General features: G+C 36.8%; 2 protein-coding genes across 3 annotated transcripts in view; one reads left to right on the forward strand and one right to left on the reverse strand.

Moving 5' to 3' along the window:
* The window catches only part of LOC101890035 (disks large homolog 5), a 221,072-nt gene extending 200,924 nt beyond the window's left edge, over positions 1-20,148 (reverse strand). For both annotated transcript variants that reach the window (XM_059129329.1, XM_059129331.1), the window contains exon 1: positions 19,856-20,148. The gene's annotated coding sequence lies outside the window, so the exon portion shown is untranslated. The remainder of the gene's footprint in view (positions 1-19,855) is intronic.
* Positions 2,577-10,182, forward strand: LOC131805723 (uncharacterized). Its single transcript, XM_059129275.1, has 3 exons — positions 2,577-3,963; positions 4,549-9,410; positions 9,480-10,182. The coding sequence occupies exons 1-3, from the start codon at positions 2,577-2,579 to the stop codon at positions 9,750-9,752; spliced, it is 6,522 nt and encodes a 2,173-aa protein (XP_058985258.1). The 3' UTR covers positions 9,753-10,182.
* Positions 20,149-23,081: the final 2,933 nt, after the last annotated feature.

Here is a 23,081-nt window from a genome sequence, read left to right on the forward strand (position 1 = left end):
GACCAAATCCGTTTCAGGATATTTGGAGTCAACCTATTTGAATAAAAATTTAAGTCCTATAAAATGTGTTGTAAGAGTCCGATTATCTTCAAATTACAAACATCACAATATTTTTATTAACCCAAGGTCTGGTGTAAAGATGCAATATGTCGGTCCACTCCTTCTGGTACCTCCCTCCAGGGGGTCAAAATTTTGAATATCCATGAAGCTCATAAAACGCGAAAGATGGTAGAGATCGAACCATTTTTTCTGGTACCTCCCCCACATAGGGTTCAAAATTTTGAAAAACAAAACGTTCAAAGAAAGCGCAATAAGCACCAAAGTACGCACATTTTACAAACACAGTGTGTTGGGGGTATGGTACAGCGTAATATTATTGTCAAACATAGATCGAGTTCGGAAATGGGCAATATCAGCCCACTTCTTCTGCTACCTCCCCCATAAAAGGTGAACATTTTAACAGAAAATTATTTTCTTTATAAAACCAGAAAGGATCATTCCATTTTGTGCAAACTTGGCGAATCCCAATATTTGTATCAGTTCGAGGTCAGGTGGAAAATATCGATCCACTCCAGCAAGTACCTCCCACACAAAAGGTCAAAATTTGGAATAATTATAACCCTTATAAAATACGATTCTCCTCATTTGTCGCACATTAAACCAAGATCTGATGTGTAGATGGAATATGACGTTCTAAAATTTTAACCCACAAAGGGTTAAAAATTTGGATTAATTATATCTCTTATAATTTGTAAAATATATTTTTATGCGATTTTTTTAGATTTAATTATTTTATGCCAAGAGGGCATTTTGAAGTGGCAAAATTTGTCAAAATCAGTCCAGCCATTCTTGACATATAAGCATTCTAGCTAACATCCCATTACCTTTGTACATATACATTGTATATATTTCTCTACATATATCCGATATATTTACTTTCGGCATCTACGTAACGGTCAGAATTGACCAGTTCGTATATTTGTGATTTCTCCGGGATTAAAAATATTCGCGGTTTAATGGAAAATTTGACTTCTATTTAACCCACTAAATAGCCCCATGTTAATTTCCGCGTCGATTGGTCTATAATTGCGACCTGTAGAGCAACTGCAAAATCAGGAAATTTTTCAGTTTTTGGTTTATTTCAACCTCTTAATATTATGCGAACACCTCCAAAAAGCAATAGGCTTCTATTCTGACCCTAGCCTCACCTACATTCTAAATTTCGTGAAGATCCGACCATAATTGCGACCTGTAGAGTCATTACAAATTAACATGGACAGACGGACGGACGGACGGACGGACATACATAGCTAGATCGACTCAGCTCGGCGAGATAGGAAGATCCATATATATTTTCCTATGTGGGAACAAATATTTCGAGGTGTTACATAATTTTTGACCCAATAAAACTTATAATACCCTTAACGCATAGTGTTGTTGGGTATGTAAATACTGGACTTTCTTATAGCCCTGTGTGTTATAACCGATGCCTTTTCATTCCAGTTATAAAATTTTTTATAGAAACCGATTTCTATTTCCCAATCCCAAAAAGATTTACTGGAGGATCTATTTTGAATGGGCCTTATGAAATGTGAAGTGCAGTTTGGTAAAAGCTTTAAAACCCGATTTAAAGAATTTTTTTCTGCCAATTTTCCAAGCGAACTTGGAAAATTCTGCGGACAGAAAACATTCTTGCGAATAAGTCTCCAAACATGTCAAATTATGATATAGAACCGTACCTAGATGGTTGGAGCTTCATTTTTTAACGGAATTTTTATCAAGTTTGGTTTTTTAAGTCTCACCTTCTGTTCATAAAACTATGAACATGAAAGACTGCTGCAATAAATTAGATCGTTAAGTGATTTAGGCTATAAAATGTTTATGTAATTTTAACCCAACATTCTAGAGTACTTGTAAATGTGTGTGCATGAAAGATAAGAGCATAAGGGATGATAACACTTCATGCTGCTGGAGACGCATTGATAATAAAGAATATTCTCCCATAAAAATGCGCTCAGCTGGGGAGTAAATATAGATCACAGCAATTGTGTGTTGCATTAGGCCTATGCATAGAATTAGAAATGTCAAGTGTTTGTAGCCTTAAGTAGATGCATAAGATTAAACCCCCCTAAGATTTCTGTTGTGTACTAGCACTTAAGTAATACATTTTGTTCAATAAAATTAGAATTAAACTGACAAACGAACAAACAAGTTCTAGAATTTGATTCTCCCGCTAACATTGGTCCTTCGACAAAAAAAAACCAGCGGCCACAAAAATATATTTCAAAAAAAAAAAGAGAATTATATTTTTGTAAAAAAAAAAAACAAAACAGAAAAAAAAGCCATAGGGGCAAAACAAAAAAAGCCATAGGGGCAAATAAAAAACAAAAAAAAAAAAGCCATAGGGGCAAAGAAAAAACAAAAAAAGCCATAGGGGCAAAGAAAAAATCAAAAAAAGCCATAGGGGCAACAAAAGCAAAAAAATAAAACAGAATAATTTTGAAAAAAGCCACAGGGGCATTAAAAGAAAAGAAGCTAAAACTACAAATTTTACTTGCTTCACAAAACAAGGAAAAATGGCGTCGAGACATAACTTGTATAAGCTCCAAAGCCTACTCCTTAAAGAAGTAATTGGGATTAAGGAAAAACTGCAAGCAGGCATGGTTCGGAAAGCAGCCATGGGTGACACACTACGATCCCTGGAAAGCAAAATGAAGGAAGCCACTACGAACCACGAAATGCTGAGAGTGCATGGCGAAAACACTGATCCCTATTTCAAAGAAAATGTTTGGGATCTCATCAACTTGAACTATGGAAAAGCAAAGGAACTCCTAGCGAGTTTGGAAGAAGAGGTCGAGCGAGAACCGCAAAGGGTAATAAAAGAAGCAGAGCCCGAAGTGCATGGGCTAATGCTCGATCAACAGTTAAAGGCCTTCCAAGAGGAAATGCAACAACAGATGCAACAACAAATGCAACAATTTATGTTGATGTTCGAGAAGAATAAAAGAGAAAATGAGGAAGAAAGACAAACCCATATAGAATCATCACCAATGGGCAATCAGGCGAATATAAAAGTAAGCGCAATCATCTACCAATTCAGGAAAAAAGTAAACAAACTCGCCGATGCCGTTGAAAGCGATTTAGCTGGACTATCAAAATATGCTTTGGAGTACATGAAGTCATCGTGGGAGAAGCATATGGATGAAATTAGGAAATTGCATCTCGAGCTCTCAACGGTGCATGGAATGGAAGAGGTAGATCTCGAATTTGAAGAAATTGAAGAAAAGTTTGAGAGCAAAATGCAGGATATGATAAGAAGGATAGATGGTCTTAAAGAGGAGTCACTGGAAGTAGAACTAAAAAGAGTTCAAATACCATCCTTTAGTGGTCATGTGGAAGAGTGGAGTTCATTTCACGATTTATTTAAAAAGATGATTGATGAAAACTCCAAATTATCAAAAGTTCAAAAACTGTACTACCTCAAGACAAATCTAAAAGGAGAGGCATTTCGCTTGGTGCAACATCTTCAAGTGACCGAGGCAAATTATGAAGCAGCATGGGAATTACTGGAAAAAAGATATGGCAACAGGAGAATTTTATTCACTAAATTGGTAGATAGAATACTGGACCATCAAAACATCAACAGCCTGTCAGCAATAAGCATAAGAAATTTGCTGGACAATGTAAATGAAAGTATTCAGGCGTTGAAAGCAATGGATATTCCCCTAGAGCAAGCGGATCCCATTTTAGCCCGAATAATTATACGGAAACTGGATAAGGATGGGCTTATTCTTTATGAGCAGAATGTAAAGAAATCCAAGGACATCCAAAAACTTGAGGATGTGATGGACTTCCTGGAGCAGCAGTTTCAAGCCTTGGAAGCTTCAGTAGGCAGAAAACACAATAACATAGGACTGTACAAACTCCAAGAAAAATCAGCAGTGGTAGCGGAATTAAAACAATGTAAGTTCTGTAAAATGAGCGGACATGATATCGCATGGTGCAGAAAATTTTCGGCGTTATCTTCGAATGAAAGATACAATTGGGCAAGATCAGCACAGGTCTGCCTCAGATGCTTAAGCCACAACAAGGATAAAAAATGTTACAATGAAATTAAATGCCAGAAGTGTGGAATGAATCACATCACAGTGATGCATTTAGAGCGAAGAGGATATACGAAAGCAATGACCACCAATACAACAACAAATGTTCTGCTAGCAACAGCCCAAGTTCGTATAAAATCACTGCATGGAGAATTTGTAACAGTCAAAGCGCTGATAGACCAAGGATCACAAATTACATCCATATCAGAGGACGCGGCTCAACTGTTGCAGCTACCAAGGAAGAAGACAGAAGTGAGGTTACAAGGTCTAGGAGAGACCCTAGTTGGCGTGGCGAAATCTAAAGTTGCACTGGAACTACGACCCAGATTTTTGAGCAACATAATGATTAAGGCAGAAGCACTAGTCCTTCCAGCACTTGCATCAGCACATCCCGACAGAAGGTTTCAATATGACGTGGATAAATGGAGAAATGTAAATTTGGCAGATCCAAATTTCAACAGCCCGGAAAGAATCGATTTAGTCATTGGAGCCGATCTTTACTCACAAATATTGGAAGAAGGAGTTCGCCACGATGAGCAAATTGTGGGACAAAATACGAAGTTGGGTTGGATTTTATCTGGAACAGTAGTAGTAAATCCTGGATTGAACATAAAGAAATCGGCAGCAACAACAACAATTGAGAGGTTCTGGGAAATAGAGGAAATAGAAGATGAAAAAACGACCGAAGAAGACGAATACTGCCTTAAGTTATATGAAGACACAACACGCCGAGACAATTCAGGAAGATTTGTCGTGCGTTTGCCGTTAATTGAAGAAAAAGATTTGGGAGATTCATATAAAAGAGCCATGGCGAGGTTTATAAACTTGGAAAAAAGATTAGAAAATAATGCGGAATTAAAGTCAGAGTACGAGAAAACAATGAACGAGCTCATATCCATGGGCCAAATGGTAAAGGTGGATCCAAGTAAGAAGGCTTTGTATTATATGCCGCACCAAGCAGTGGTACGTGAAACAAGTCTAACCACAAAAGTTAGAGTGGTATTTGATGCTTCATCGACAACTTCAAATGGGAAGTCGCTGAATGACATACTTCACGTGGGACCAAGGCTTCAAAAAGATATATTTGACATTGTAACAAAGTGGAGATCGTGGAAGTTTGTCATCTCAGCTGATGTGGAGAAAATGTTTCGTCAGATTAAAGTTGAAAAAGAAGACCAGGAATACCAACATGTGTTGTGGAGGAGTAATCCGTCGGAGCCTATCCAACAATATAAACTTACTACGGTAACATATGGCACTGCATCAGCACCATTTCTGGCTGTAAGATCGCTCATAGAAATTGGAAATAGGTGCCAGAATCAAGAAATCGCTCAGAGGATCAAAGAAGATTTCTACATGGACGACCTTTTAACAGGAGCGAATACAAAACAAGAATGCAGGGAGGTGCAGAAGAAGATAACGCTGCAACTGGAGGATTATGGGTTTCATTTAAGAAAATGGATATCAAACTCTCCTGAAGTATTGAGTGCGGTGAAATTGAATGAAGAAAATGAAGTGCTGAGAATAGAAGAAGATGAATGCTTGAAAACATTGGGATTACAATGGAATCCACAGATCGATTGCTTTACATTTAGTATGCAAATTAAAAAAGAAGACAAGTTGACAAAACGAATAGCATTGTCAAGACTGGCACGAATATTCGATCCATTAGGTTGGCTGACGCCAGTCACGGTAACAGCAAAACTATTTATACAGCAGTTATGGATACAACAAATAGAATGGGATGTGCCATTGGAGGAGAAATTGAGTGGAGATTGGCGGCAGTTTACATACAGTCTGCCTGCTTTAGAAAATTTAAGGATTCCAAGATGGTTTGGAATATTGGAAGACAAAACTGCACAGTTACATGGGTTTGCAGATGCTTCCGAGAAGGCTTATGCAGCAGTCGTATACCTTAAGGTAAATTCGCAGGTGACCATAGTGGCTGCAAAAAGTAAGGTAAATCCAGTAAAAAATAGGAAGACGCCTCCAAAGCTGGAACTTTGTGCAACACATCTATTGGCTAAACTACTACAGAAGATCAAAGGAGTATTGAAGTCAGCAACACCAACTTTTGCTTGGAGTGATTCCATGATTTCCTTGGCATGGATTCACAACTCCAAAAACAAGGATAAGTTCATAAAAACAAGGGTGATGGATATTTTGGAGAGAATACCCGAAGCGAAATGGGGCTACGTCAAGTCAAAGGAGAATCCAGCAGATATGGGTTCAAGGGGTGTCCCACCGGAGACTTTGACAAACAATACATTGTGGTGGGAAGGCCCCGAATGGCTGAAAAAAGATGAACAAGATTGGCCAAAAAGCAACATAAATCAAACAGTAGCAACAACAGTAAAGTTTTCGACTGAAAACCACTTATATGAAAGTATGATGAAGTATTCGTCATTTAAGAAACAGATACGTGTAATGGCTTATCTACTGCGTTTTATAAAAGGGCTAAAAAAGAAGCGAGCAGTAAATGAGCATTTGACGGCAAAAGAGTTGGAAGAAGCAGAGATGGAGATAATAAAACTACATCAAGAAAGAGAATGGCCAGTGGAACTAAGGAAATTGAAGACATTGGGAACGGTGGATCATCAAAGTAAAATAGCTTCACTACATCCACAGTTGGATCGAAATGGCATAATGCGGGTTGGTGGAAGACTTGCTTTGTCAGAGCTGAACTATAACCAAAAGCATCCAATAATTATTCAAAAGTCAAGATTAGCGGGAAATATCATTCGAAATTGTCATATTCAAACGATGCATGGAGGAAATCGACTTATGGAAAATATACTAAGACGAAAATATTGGATTATTGGAGCTAAAAATAGGATAAAACTTTGCATTAGGTGTTGTCCAAGATGTACGCGCTTTAGAGGTGAAGTGCGAAATCAATTGATGGGAAATTTACCAGCTTACCGTGTCAGTATAAATCAACCCTTTCAACACTGTGGCATTGATTATGCGGGTCCGCTACAAATACGGTGCTCCAAAACAAGAGGAGTGAAGGCTATGAAGGGTTACGTAGCGGTGTTCGTATGCATGGTAACTAAGGCGGTTCATTTGGAAGCTGTCAGCGAACTTACAACGGAAGCATTTCTGGCGGCGCTAAGGCGATTTTTCGCGAGAAGAGGAAAATCAACCGACTTATATTCAGACAACGGAACGAACTTCGTAGGGGCAGCAAGGCAGCTTGACAGAGACTTTTTGGATGCCGTTAAAAACAACACGAAGTTAGCTCCCATTTTGGAAAATGAAAAAATAAGTTGGCATTTCATTCCGCCGGCAGCTCCTCACGTTGGAGGAATTTGGGAAGCAGCAGTGAAGTCCATGAAATATCACCTAAAAAGAATAATTGGTGATACGAAATTGACTTACGAGGAGTTGAGTACGGTGCTATCTCAGATTGAAGCAGTATTAAATTCGAGGCCGCTACATGAACTTGGAAGCGGTACAGAATATATTGACACTTTAACACCTGGACATTTCTTAATTGGCCGTCCGATGTTAGAATCACCGGCGACTATCGATGAAGGTAACTTAGGATGTCTTAATAGATGGAAACTGCTACAACGAATTAAAAGTCATTTTTGGAGCAGATGGAAAGAGGAGTATCTAACCACATTACAAAACCGAATGAAATGGAAGAAACAAAATAATAATGTGGAAATAGGCAATGTGGTGATATTGAAAAACGAAGAAACGCACGCGGCGCGATGGCCACTGGCCAAGGTGGTAGAAGTCCATCCAGGGAAGGACGGAGTTGTAAGGATTGTGACAGTTAAAACACAAGACGGCGTGATAAAGAGGCCAATTAACAAATTATGTCCATTGGAGCATATGGACGAGGAATCTGAAGAATTGCCCAGACAGGAAAAACAGGCGGAAATTACACATACTAATATGACAAGATGTGAGCGAAAAATAAGGAAACAACCAATAACGTGGGCAATGATGCTGAACTTATTTTTACTAATATCTACCAAGGCATCATCTGTACATGAACTGAATAGTTCGGCTGCGGTATATTTGGATCCCATGTCTCAAATTCACATGGTTTCCTCATCATGGAATATGGTTGTGTACTTTGAGCTGAAACCATATTTAGAAACATTAGACCTGGCTTCCGAATTGCTGAAAACATCAAAAAGCTTATGCCCACGACTTCAAACTTTTGAGGAGCAGTGTTGGTCCACGATTAACAATATGGAACTCAAGATTAATAAGATAAAGACCAACAATCGATTATTCCTCAGAGAAGACAATCGTCAAAAAAGAGGAGCTCCGTTGAAATTTGTAGGTTCGTTTCAACACTGGGCATTTGGGATAATGGACGATGACGATCGAGTAGCTATGGAGAGCAATATGAAAAATCTATTAGCCAACCAAAAGGATTTGAAGAAGTTAGCAAAACAACAGACATCTGTAGTCGACGCTACAGTAAATCTTTTAAGGAAAACCACAGAGGAAGTGAATTCGCACTTTTCGGATATCAAAGGCAAAATTGAGAACATAAGTGCTACAATGAATGAGAATTACTTCGTGTATAGAGAATCCATACGATTCTTTATAATAGCAAAACAAATTCATGAGCTTTTGGAAGAATGTGACGAAGTCCAAAAAGAAGTTGTTGATGCATTAATTGATGTAAACAGCGGTAAGTTTCATCCCGTCCTGATAACACCCAAACAATTACAAGCAGAGATAGTAAAAATACGAGATGCTCTGCCTGAAAAATATGTACTGCCAGGAAAGCGTACAGGAATGGAATTAAAAGAGATCTTACATTTGATGACGTGCCACGGATCGTTTGTGGGGTCCCAACTGGTAATTAATATAAAAATACCGCTGTTCAATCGGCAGTCATCCCAGTTTTACAAAGTAATTCCGATACCATTTGAAGAAGGAAATACGATATTGATAGCCCGGGTGAATTCCCCGTACATTGTATATAATTTTGAGCTGGATTCTTTTCATTTCTTAACACAGCCTATGCTGAATGAGTGCAAAGAGACGTTGGGTAAGGAGATAATGTGCGAAGAGAATTTTCCATGGAGAGATGCAACTACAAATAATTGTGAATTATCTCCTCTGAGACCGCACATAAAACTAAACTGCGCCTATGACGAAGTGGAACGAATGCCTTATTGGATGCCATTGAAACGAAATGGCAATTGGCTTTTTAAAACCTTTTCAAGTACAACAGCTCATTTGCAATGCTCTCACAAACAACAGACGATTATGGAACTTCCAAAGCAAGGAATTCTCACGCTGGATGCAGACTGTACAGCGAGGATCGGTAAAGTAACGTTGGTAGCTGTGCATAGAGTTCATAACGAGATAAACACCGAATTCCATTCGTTTCTTTTGAAGGATGTAAGTCCGGACGAAAAAGAATCAATCAAACCCCTTGGAAATATACTTATCAATCATCATCAAGAAATTGACGAGCTAAAGAAATTCGTGGACAAGTTAAAGAAAGAAAATGTGGAATTGCGAGGCTTGAAGTTCCATCACATCTCATCACACGTAGCTTTTATTTTAGTAATTATAGTAATAATAATTCTAATTATTTTATTTATAAGAAGACAGAAAAAATTAAAACGCATAACCGAAATTCAATTTCCCCGAGGCCAGGATGTCTAAATAAATTATTTGCCGCCCGGGAAAATGTTCATAAAACTATGAACATGAAAGACTGCTGCAATAAATTAGATCGTTAAGTGATTTAGGCTATAAAATGTTTATGTAATTTTAACCCAACATTCTAGAGTACTTGTAAATGTGTGTGCATGAAAGATAAGAGCATAAGGGATGATAACACTTCATGCTGCTGGAGACGCATTGATAATAAAGAATATTCTCCCATAAAAATGCGCTCAGCTGGGGAGTAAATATAGATCACAGCAATTGTGTGTTGCATTAGGCCTATGCATAGAATTAGAAATGTCAAGTGTTTGTAGCCTTAAGTAGATGCATAAGATTAAACCCCCCTAAGATTTCTGTTGTGTACTAGCACTTAAGTAATACATTTTGTTCAATAAAATTAGAATTAAACTGACAAACGAACAAACAAGTTCTAGAATTTGATTCTCCCGCTAACACCTTCCTTGGCAGATAACTGTCTATGCATGTCTAGATTTTTCCGAAACATGGCGTTTTGATGAGTTTTGTAAAATTTTCCATTAGAATTGTTTTAAAATTTGTAATTGAAGTTTTCAATGGTTTTTGTCCTCAGGTTCTTACATAGCCCTCATATAACGGTATCTCCCAGTATTTGATGTTTTCCCCACAAAGGATTTCTTTAAAATAACAACTGAGGTTGTGGTAATTTTTTCCGTTTTGATTGCCATTATCTGAAAGTTATATCATCTAAGACTATCCATCCCTTTTAAAACGCAGTTTGGGTCAAATTAGATACTCCCTTCAAGACTTATCATGCTCACCTGCCAAACATGTATACAAATATACGTATATGACTATATCGAATCTTGCAGCGGATTTTATCTAAGGAAAGATTTATTTCGTTAAGGCTCCCTTTGGCCTAATCAATATATATACACTCTGTGGAAATCACTCTAGCTTCTGAAGGAAATGAAGAAGGCTGCTAAAATTTTACCCAGATTTGTGTTTGGTCTGAAGGTATTGAAAATGGGCTATATAGGTCCACGTTTTGTACATTCAGATATTCGGTATTTTGATGATTTATGTCACATTTATCACCGGAATGTTTCAAATTTGAAACTTGAACTTCGTAATGTATACTAAAGCCTATGACAGAAAGTTGCTCATGTAGGTCCAGGGCTTTGTGTATCGGAACCTCCCAATATTCGGTATAATGATGATTTTACCTACATTATAGATCAGAACTGTTTCAAAATTCGTATTGTATGTTCGTGATGGATTTTACAGGCAAATTTCCTATGCTAGGCTACGTCTTTGTATAGCCCCCTTATGTAGGGCTATAGGTATTACGACATTATTCACCGGAATTGTTTGAATGCGTACTACATCCTATGAAAGAAAATTCCATATTTGATTCAAGGTCTTCGTATAGCCTCCATATAACGGAACCACACTATATTCTATATTTAAATGATTTTATCGACATTATCCACCCGAATTGTTTCAGATTTCGTATTGTAAGTTCGAAATGGGTGCTGCAGCCTCTCACAGAAAATTTCCGTTACAGGAGTGCTTCTTCGTATAGCCCCCATATAACGGTACCTCCATATATTCGGTATTTTGATGTTTTTGCGCATTATTCACCGGATTTTTTTCAAGTTTCGTATTTGAATATTGTAATGGTCTATGTCAAAAATTGCCTATGCTGCTTCACGTCTTTGTATATGCCCCAATATAATGCTAACTCCCTATGTTCGGTATTATTCAACGGAATTTTTTTTTGGAAAATTCCTTCAAAATAGTGAAGGGTATTCAAAGTTAGGCCCGGACGAAGTAACTCCTTTGTATTTTTTAGAACTGTTAATATACAATCGTACTTATATCTCTTTCTTCTGGCGATGGCTGCGGAGTCGTGTCAATTTTGATCAGACTCCGACTCAGGGACTTTTAAACAACTCGGAAAAACAATATCCTATATCTTCTTCATCATTACCTCTTGATTTAACTTAGTTAAACATTCATAATACCGTAAATTAAAACGTGGACCGATGTAGCCCATTTCCTTTAAACATTTGTCCTAGGCGATCAAAGCTCCACATGAAATAATTCAGATTGTTTCTTTATATCAACGGTCAAAGGAAGGGGAGGTTGCTGAAATAGTTCACATATAAACACAAAAATTTTACACGGATGTCCAATTTTTAAAATTTTGTGCATATTTTAAAAAAAATGTAACAACATTTTGTGTTAGAAAACTTTTGACAAGATTTTGTAGTATTTTTTATTTTTATTTATTAATTTATTTATTTTATTTCATTTATTAATTTAATATTTTTATTTATTTATTTATTTATTTTTATTTATTTATTTTATTTTTTTTTTTTTTTTTTTTTTTTTTTTTTTGAAGGATTGCACAGATTTTTGATTTTACTACGTCTCCAACTCGTAGTCCCTGTATCGACTCCGCAAACATGCTTACGACACTTTTTAATATTTAGATCATATTTGACAGGTGTTTTGCTTGGTTCGCCTTTTAGCTTTTAGTTTTGGTTATTCGAAACTGGATTTAAAATATTCTCAAGAGAAAACGAAGAACGCACTCGACCCCCAAAGCTTTCTTAGATAACACAGACATCAAAATTGCCTACCAAAATTTTATTTAACAATATTACACATAACGCAAAAATTCTAAAAAAATCTTTAAAATCTTGTTTTATGCCAAATATCATGATCAACTAACCAAAATATCACTCCCAATGAGAGAAAATGAGACTCAAACTTACAAGTTATTACCACAATATGGAACTAGCCAAGACTGAATTAGCTCCTTTTGGTAGTCATGAGGTATAAGGCAGGCGTAATAATTAGAATAACAAAAAGTCGAAGTATATTCGATAACAAAGTTCCATATTAAAAATTTTAAACAATTTAATTTTTAATTCACCTTAACTATTAATCATAACAAATTACAATACTACACATCAAATCTATATACTCTGGCGTATACGTAATTTGGATGAAAATAACGAATATTTATCATACGCCACCCAGTCAACGCAATTTCCAAATAAACAAAGCCTTTTTTAATTTACAATTCTTATTTAATTTGCACACTTCTCTATGAACCAACATTATTCCCTTTTATTTGTTTATTATTTAATTTTATTTTAACGTTTATTCTATTCATTCACTTAATTATACACTTCGTTAACATTTCACTTTCTTCTTTCACTTGTTGTTTCTATTTATGCAGCGTTCGTGATGCTGTTGTTATTTTCTACTTTTTTCTTCAATTGTAAATTGTCCCACTTAAAAAAAGACACAAGATACGAATGCCTGGCTGGTTTTCTGGCTGGTCGGCTAGTTAGCTAACTGGCTGCATGCAGTACTTTGCCATAACTGCCGCCAGCGCAGGCAGAAAAACACAGTTAATTTTCCGCTATGCAGAACTAAGCGTTTTTTTTTCACAATACTGTTTTTCTTCTTCATTATTTTCATTTTCGTGTGACAAGAATTTGCACTCTTTTCCCAACTTCATTATTTTGATGTTTTTGTATTAAATTGAATGTTGTTGGTTTTGTTGTTGCTGGTTTTTTGTTCTTTCACTCTTTGTTGCATGTCATTCGTCGGTTGGTAATTTAACTTTAAACACCAGATACACTCACATACATATCTAAACACGCATACCCATACACACGATTATGGGAATTGCTGTCAGTGGCACATATTTTGTTGTTATTTCCACTCTATCTCTCTCTCTCTGCTTTTCTCACACACTCTCTCTCTCTCTTCTTTTTTGGCTTTTTCTCCAATGAATGCAAAAACAACATAACTCTGTTACAACATTAACTCATTTCAAATTATGTTAACGGCAACGGTGTGGGAGAGAACATAACTGAGAGTAAGAAATAAAATACGGTGTTACTCTTCAAACAAATGAAAAACTGTATTTCATATCATTGGCGATGAGTCTTAGGATGCTGCTTCTGTTCTCTTGTACTATTAATATTGTTATTGTTGTTTTTATTGTAATTTTAGTTGCCATTATTAAATTTCGAATCCTATTTTGAACATAACAAGAGCCATAAACAGAAGGGAAATTTACATAAAACCACTGTAGAACAATGTCTCCAATAATGATGACACCACCAATATATTTTTCCCTCTCCCCTAACTTTTGGTGGGCGAGTATCAGGGATGGATATATCAGAAAGTAACAACATATTTTTCGTTTGAAAATAACTACCGATTTGAACGTATCAGTTTTTATAGGCAAAAGGAAACGAGAACTATGGGTCTATAGTTCCTTTTGATGATCTGCATAGAATTACAGCGATATCCGACTGTCTCTCTGCCTATCTGTCTGCCAATCTGTCTGTTATAATCACGCTACACTTCGAAAGAATTGAGATAAAAGGCTAATATGTTACATTCATGAATATTTTCCCAGTAGGCAGGTTAAGTTCGTAAATGAGCCATATCGGTCCACGTTTTCGTATAGCCCTCACATAACGCTATCTCCCGATATTCGGTATTTTGATGATTTAAGCAACATAATTCACCGGAATAATTTCAAATTTCGTATTGGAAAATCTTAATCTTAATAAAATCCACATCTTCATATATCCCCCATAAAACGGTACCTCCCAATATTCGGAATTTTCATGATTTTTGCGACATAAATCACTAGAATTGTTACAAATTTCGTATTTAAAGTTCGTAACGGGTACTACAGTAGTACACCTCTTCGTATAGCCTCCGCATAAAGGTCATCATTTGTCGGCATTTTTTGAAAATTTTCAAGTTCCTTCCAAATGGTGAAGGTGTTTTTATACCCTACAACACTATGTGTTGGGGGTATTATAAGTTTGATTGGGCCAGAATTTATGTAACACCACGAAATATTGGTTTCCCATATAGGAAAGTATATATGGATCTTCCTAGCTCGCCGAGCTGAGTCGATCTAGCTATGTATTTCCGTCCGTCCGTCTGTCCATGTTAATTTGTAATCAAGCTACAGGTCGCAATTATGGCCCGATCCTTACGAAATTTTGCACGAAGGTGGTGTTAGGGTCAGAATAGAAGCCTATTTCTTTTGGAGATGATCGCCAAATGTTTAGGGGTTGAAATGGACCAAATACTGAAAAAATGTCAGATTTTGCAGTAGCTATACAGGTCGCAATTATAGACCAATCGACGCGCATGTAGCTAGAGTTTAGGGCGGGGAAGAAGCCTACAAATTTGGGTGGTCAACGGATAATATTTAGCGGGATATGGTCTATATATCTTTTGTATTGAAAAAATTCAAAATTTTTCATTAAACCGTAAATATTTTAAATCCCGTCGAAATCACAAAGCCATGACAAGGTTACTTCTGACCTTTACAATGATGTTGACATCCAACAAATCGGATATATAGCAAAATATGTGCGATATATATGTCTATCAAAGAAGATATGCTTGAAAGATATCTTATATGTCGAGAACGGCTGAACTGATTTCGACAGTTCTCATTAATTCAGAATGGCCTCTTGTTAGGAAAGAAAAAACGTCTAAAAAATCGCATAAAAATATCTCTCTAAAGATGAAAATATTAGATTTGTAACATTTTCTCATATTTTTGGCATATTTTCATTTTGAATTAAATATTTGGTAATATTTCTAAAGCTAACAAAAGTAAGTAGTTAGGATATCAGGATATCATATAGAGATCGCATTTATGGCCCGATCCTTACGAAATTTTGCATGGGGATAAGATGAGGGTCATAATAGATTCCTACTTTTTTGGAGATGATCGTTATATATTTAGGGGTTGAAATGAACCAAAAAAACTGCAAAATTGTCAGCAGGTCGTAATTATCGCCCGATCCTCACGCACATCTCAATGGGGTTTACCGCACATTGCAAAAGCCAAGCAGTTTCGGATGGCCATCCAAAAATATTCAATGTGTGAAATAGTTTACCAACTTTTGTAGACTAAATACGAAAATGTCCATTCCAGCGACTTTTTGGAGAATTCACAAATGCAGGAAAGTCGCACTTCTGACTATTTCGTTAACGCTGATTTCGCTGAAGAATATAGTCAAATGTCTGTATCTCATATAGATGCGTTTCAGTCAGAAACTAATAATAAATGTTAATCTTTTGCCACTTCTGAGAGATTATAGGTCTTTGGGAAATATTGGTTCCAGATCTAGGAAGACCATTTACGTGCAACATCTACCAATAAATTGGAAATGAGCAAATTAGTTTATGTTGCTATTATTCGAAACTTAGAGAACGAAACCTGATGGCTTTATTTTATTATTTGTCACAATATCTTGTGGAATTCTTTCGAGTATCTCGCCTATATAAACTGTATCGTTTATTATAGTGTTGTAGGGTATTCAACGGTCGGCCCCGCTCGACTGTAGCCTTTGCTTACTTGTTTTTTTACTTGCTTTACCTCAATTTCATGGAAGTAACGATACTGGAAAAGACGTTTAGGCTGGTGGTGAACATTCTTTGACTTTCTGGCCATCACTGATGGTTCGAAAATGGATGATGGCACCGGTACTGATATATTCTGCCCGAATCCAATCATAAAACTCTCATATAAACTCAATGACAATTGTAGCGTTTTTCTGGCAGAAATTCCGAGAAATGGTAAGATAACTTGGCAATAGCATGACAGGGCAATAACTATATATATCGATAGTCAGACGCCTCTCAAAGCTATCAAGTCAAGTGCCATTAAATCGAGAGTCATTCTTGAGTGCAAAAAAGCTCTCCTAGTTTTACATGAATTAATTAATGAAATAACTGACGAACAACACCTTTTTCAGATGTAATTGGAAAAAATTTATTTGCAATTCGAGAATCCATTTTGTTATTCGTAATATTTTAACTGTAATTCAAGATTTCAATTTTTTGTTCATAACATTCCATTTTAATTTCAAATTCTTTTATTTGAAATTCGTTTTATTCCATTTGTAATTTGAATTATTCCGCTTAAAATTCGAAAGAAAACAAAAATCGGAAACATTTTTCGGATTTCTAATTACAAATAAAATTATTCAAATTAAGAGAGAAATATTTTGAATTACAAATGGAATTATTCAAATAAAAAATAGAATAAATCCAATTACAACTAAAATACTTCAAGGTTCAAATGGAATTTTTCGAATTGCAAATGAAATTTTAAAATTACTATTGAATTCGAATTACGAGTGTAGTTCTCGAATTTCATTTGAAATTCTACGAATGCAGTTCTCGAATTACAAATGAAATTTCACGAAATACAATTAAAATGCTTCGAATTAAATACTCCATAGAGGTTCAAACAATTGAATAATCATAACTGAAGTCAAAATATATTTAAATAATCAAACATTGGCTGAGGGTGTACATCTGTCGGCAAAACTGACTGATACTTTTTTATTTTTTTTTTTTCAAGGGATTTCAAGCCGAGAGTCTTATTTAGGCACGTAAAAAATTAAGTTTTTGAAACACTCCACCACCATAAAAATATCTGACTTCAAATGTGAATACTACAAAACCAATGGGTACTACAAAATCAATGGGTACTACAAAATCAATGGGTAATGGAGCTAGAACTCATTATTTCCCGTAAATACCAATTTTTAGATAAATCCATGGAAAAATGTGTCAAAAATCATCAAAATAACGAAAATTGGGAGGTACCGTTATCTGGGGGCTATATGAAAACCTGGACCGATTTATCTTATTCTAAATACCAACCATCCTAGACACAATACAAATTGTTCTGCCAAATTTGGAAGCTTTACGTCAAACAATGTGGGCTGTATCGCGATTTCAACAGACAGACAGACGGATATAAAATCGACTTAGAATTTTATGCTGATTATGAATTTATGTTCTTTATGGGGTCATGACGAATATTTGGGGACGTTACAAACGGAATGACAAAGTTAATACACCCTCCTTTTCAAGATGAAGGGTATACAAATATTTCTAAACCGATTCCTATTCACGAATTGTGGGCATTCTAATGTGGGTATTCTTATATTTCTTATGGTCTTCCGCATGTTTTGTTAAGGGTATATTATTAGAAAGGACTTATTTTAACAAATTGTTGATTTTGTAAAAACATTTTTAAGGAATTTTGTTCTCATTCTCCCTAAAATAGCAGACTTTTATATTAAAACTGATACTTTCTAAGGCTTTTTCGATTCTACATTTCCATACCTGTCCCGCAAAACTCCTCAAAATTTTAGTCCCCATTAGAAACATGTCTAATATCCCAGAATCTCATTAAGAGTACAAATGAGAGTGCGAGTAAAGAGAATGAATGTAAAACTAATTGTTTTACTGTTAACACTTGTCTCTGATGAGCACTTGGGTTTGGTTAATTGGCGGAGGGGGGAGAGTGGGCAAAGGCTGAGAGTCAATGTCTGAAATGAAAAGATGGTGGAGTGGTTTATTGTTGTTGTTATTGCTGCTTCTCCATTCCTACTGTGTTTATGATGTTTTGTTTTTCTTCGTCTTCGTCTTCTGCTTTTGTCATTGTCTACTACCGACTGACTGACAGACTGCTACTGTTGATGATGGCCCTGCGCCAGCATTGCTGAATACCCAGAGTTGTAAAAAATTGTAGTAGTAGCGGCCGTTGAGGGTGTGTGGGGTGGGCGGGCCTGTGGCACACCATTTAATATTCGGAGTAAAATATTCTTTCCATTTTTTGTGTGTGGCTGATTAAAGCTTTTGTTGGGAATTATGAGAGTTTGTGTTATTGTCTGTATTGTAAAAGAGAGGGAGAGAGAGCGAGAGCGAATTCTGTACTGTGCTCTGTTATATTTCAGAGGGTTATCCAACAAAACATTGCCACAAAATAAGGGAATTAGTTTGGCAGTAGGACTTGTTCTGGAGTACCGTTACGTGAGTGAGCGCGTGTGTGTGCGTGCCAGCGTTTGTATGAAAATGTGTATATTTTTATTGTTGTTGGTGGCATTGTTTTCCTGCTCCTCTTTTAACATTTTGCCAGTTCTAGCTGCTGCTGCTACTGCTGTTGTTATTGTGGTGGCTATTAGGTTTTGTTATTTCAGTTTCGTTGCTTTCATCCATTCTTCTCTCTCGGCGTGTGTGAGAGTGTGTGTAACATAACCTTCTGCCCTACTCTGAAGGAATGCGTCATCATTAAATAAACGTTTTCCCCTTGATTTTTTGCTTTTTCCTTTGGTAGTTTTTGTTGCCCGCTTGGTTAAGGCAAATAGCTGAGGACCAGCACGTTTCACAGGATTCTCGAAAAGATTTATTTGAAAATTATATTTTTTGGAAATTTTACAATACAATTTCAAAATATTTTGTTGGCCCAACAAGCATTTGTAGGACTTCTCGATTGGTGCCATAACAATTTCTGTGCGTTTTTTTGGGGGGTTTTGAGTGCAGACGCACTCTGTCAAGGTTATATTGGCCTTATTTGTCAAAAAAAAAAGAAGCACAAGAGCACGGAACTTCCAAATCAAGAAAAAAACACAGCAAGCAACAGAAAAAGAGAATATTTACATTAAAAATAGCAAAAACTTGAGAAAAATCTTGCTTTTTTAAATCTTCCAAACTTGCATAAAATCGCAAGGAATCCAAAAGGATACCAGGATTTTTTCAGCAATATTTTTTTTTTTGAAAACCTCAATTTTTCTCAGAGCCCCAAAGCTGCTGATTTACATCGAAATTTATTCGCAATTTTAAGAAAATCTTTTCATTTTAGTCTGCCATTTGCTGTCACAACGTCTACCACAATCTCAAATGTTCCATGTGTCTGTCCAACTGTCAGTTTTGTATACTATGTATCGACATACATATACATATGTATGTGCGTGTGTATATGTATGAGGACGGGGGAGGTTAGACAGGACGAATACGCTATACATTGTCAAAAGCACATTGAACGAACAGCAAAAGAAAAACCAAAATCCAAAACTAGGAAAAGAAATTATTAGAAATTCTCAAAAAAATTATATTCTTTGCATATCCTTTTTGCTAGCATTGTTCTGTAGAATTCGAACATTTTTATTATTATTTTTGCTTCCTTTTTTCCCATTTAATTTGCACACAGAAATTTTTTTTAGATTTCGTTTTTCTGCCCATCCATAATTTATGCTCACATTTTCATTTTTTTGATAACATTTTTTCACACAACACTCAGATTTGATTGAATTACACTTTTTTCTTAAATAATTTATTTTTTGTTTCAAACGTAAACATTTATTTTCTTTGCAACAATTTTTCCAACACTTTTTCTCTTTCCATTTCGACAATTTTTTTTTCTTTTCATTTTTTTTGAGCAGCAAAAGAAAAGACAAGGTATTTTTTTTTCTTGGATTTCTTTACCGTTTCACAAAGTTTCACGCAATGATTATTTAAGTCCTTTCGTTAAGGCTCCACGTCTCCAACTACTTTGGCCACTGCCAATATGGCAAATGTTTAGGAATTCAAGTCCGAATGGAAAGCTTTCATTAACATTCTCGTTATCGTCGTAGTTGATTCCGAATGATTTGGTCTAGTGATTTTGTTTGTTTGTGTGCGTGGGAGACAATAACAAAACGGCGCCACGTTGTGAGTAGTCATGAAATGTGGGAGCATTAATTTACAGAGAGTACAGAGAGAAAAGTATCTGAGATTTGAATGAGCATTAAAAGAAAATAACACAGAGAGTAATGGCTGTGAGAAAATTCCGTTACAGGCAATTTGGTTTCCTCATATTTTTTAAACAGGGATATCAAATTTCATTGGAGCGGCTAATGTCCTTCTGAGCCAAAGATCCATTCCATTTTCGGTGAAGTACTGCGGGAGCTTGCCATGTACCTATTTTATCTATTTGACTAGAAGAGTCTCCTAATTATCCGTGGTCACCAGAAAGGGACATTTTTTACCATATTAAGCTCATTATTTTCAGTGAAAACAGCAAGCCAAAGATCCTACGGAACCAGAACCAATGGAAAATGGTTTTGACAACTTTTTACGGAAGCATGGTCTATCTTGTCTTATCAATTACAATTATGAGCATTTTGACCGTTTAAACCCCCTGATAATGGGGATTATATCCAAAGTGACTGGGGTGACATAAACTCCATTATGGGTTAGGTATTTTGAACCTGATTACGGCAGAGTAATTTTTTCTGGGGGAAAACCCACAAAGTTCGTATACGAAATCCGTGTTTTATGCGGTCCTTCAAAATGGGTATCATTTGAAAGAATATGACAGTACCTATTTTACAAGTAGTTATATGATGGGGTTGCTTGAACCGGTACCCTGCACTTTTGCCTTTGCCAAATGTGCTGATATCTCTTGTAGGTCCAACTTTGGTAAGTATTGATATATTCTCCTCTGGGTATGCTTAACACATGCTACGAAATCCGTAGTTTATTGTAATTGTATCGCTTATTTAAATTCGGAGCTTGGGATTTTCTCCTCCGGGGTATATCTAACACCGGCTGTGCGATTTTTTTAAACTATATAACTTTCATAAGAAGTCGGCCTTCGGCCGTGGCTTGAAATTTTCTCCTCTTGGGTATATCCAACACCGCCTCCTCGATCCATAATTTTTGTAAACTTTATAAGTTTTGTAAACTTAATTCAAGCTTGGTCTTCTTTTCATAAATAATCCGCACAAAAAAGGGTCATACCGGGACCATTAAAGGCTGGAATACTATCTTGGTATTCCTATGGACTTTCGGGAAAGCCCCACCCCCCCCCCCCCCCCTCTGACGAGGAAGAAGGCCTCTAGTCTGAGGTTGACTAAGCAAGCTGACCTGAGAAGCCCCAGCGTCCCCAATACTAATTCATCGAAAAAAAACACCGACATGTCCAAACCTTGAGGCATTTGATGTTGGAAGGGGACACAGCGGCGTTTCCATTGATAAAATGGAAGTGCCGCTATGTTCGCCCGACACCAAAAACGCCAAATCCAAGGGTACAAGGGATGAAAAGTCATATCGGCTACTGCCGTAGTCGTTATGTCGATGGGGTTCCATTAATACTCACTGATTAGAAGTTATAACTTATCTGAAAAGGCAACGACTGCCGGAAACCCCTAACCACCTACAAAGATGATATCGAAGAAGACTAATACAATCAAGCCTTTAACGAAGGCCCCTGAGGTTCCAACACCAGAGAACCCACTTTCATAAACAAGGCAAGGCAAGCTTGGGGGTAAGTCGACGGAACCGCAGACCACTTAAAAAAAGAAGAAGAACTCGAAGTCTAATGCAACACCAAACCGTTTCAGTCGTAACAACGGAGAAGAGTCAAATACAAAGAAGGCTACAACCAGCGGACGTAGCCGAAAAAATCAGCTTTAAAGGCGACCAAGTTCTTCTCTCAGCCAGTTGCGTAGAAAGTGGTGACGACGCAGACCGTGGCTGCCAAGAAGGATTGTGGGAAGCGCACTTATCAGAAGGCGAAAGTCGATCCTGCCGATAAATCTTCGCAGAAACCTTGTGCTCAAACTGCTCAACGGATGGTAACGGTTGACCTTAGAGTAGCGGTCATTGATCAGGTTTACATCAATTTGATGATGACTGACGGGAATATCCAGTACATCTACCTGTCGAATGAGATCGAACTAAACAATGTGCGAATTGACCGTAGTGCAATCTGCAATGGAGCCAGGGTCCTAACTTATTATAATGAGGAATCTGTAAATTACCAAATTGCCGCAGTTAATGGCCTTGATTCTTTTTTTTTTTTTTTTTTTTTTTTTGGAAGGAAGCATAGTCGCCACCGAACCTGGATTCCACCGCACATAATGGAGTTGAAGGAGAAGCAAAATGCTGGTCTTATTATTGAAAATTGGCGTATGCAAAATTCCTTCGCCAAGAACAGTGGGATGGTTCTTACAGAAGACACGGCCAGAGAGGCCTTCCTAAGAATTCAATGGGGACTGCTAAGCTTTGAGTTGCAACGCATTCACTGTCGCTTCCCACAAAGTAAGCAGCAATGGACAAGGAATCTGGTCTACGCCAGATGGTGCAGATCAATCTAAATCATTGCAAGGCCGCGGCTGCCAAACTCCAGCTTAACCTCGCAGCATCAAACATCGATATCGCCTTGGAGCCCTATCTTTTCAAAAATATAGTTTCCGGGCAAGAACTATACGCCACCATAAATGGGGCAAATAGAGGACCTGTATAGTTGCTAAAATAAAAGCAAATCAAATAATCTTTCTTATTTCTGCAAAGGAGACAGGAGATGGAGGTATTAGTAGTGGTAAATCACATCTGATATCCTCAATCCCAATGCCTTGCGAAGACCCGGTCCCACAACGCTAATACGCCCAAGACCTATTAAAGGAAATGGACAATTCAAGCAACAGTATCCTAGAATGTGAC

Source organism: Musca domestica, unplaced genomic scaffold (genome assembly GCF_030504385.1).
Source record: "Musca domestica strain aabys unplaced genomic scaffold, Musca_domestica.polishedcontigs.V.1.1 6, whole genome shotgun sequence".
In the NCBI taxonomy this organism is placed as follows: Eukaryota; Metazoa; Arthropoda; class Insecta; order Diptera; family Muscidae; genus Musca; species Musca domestica.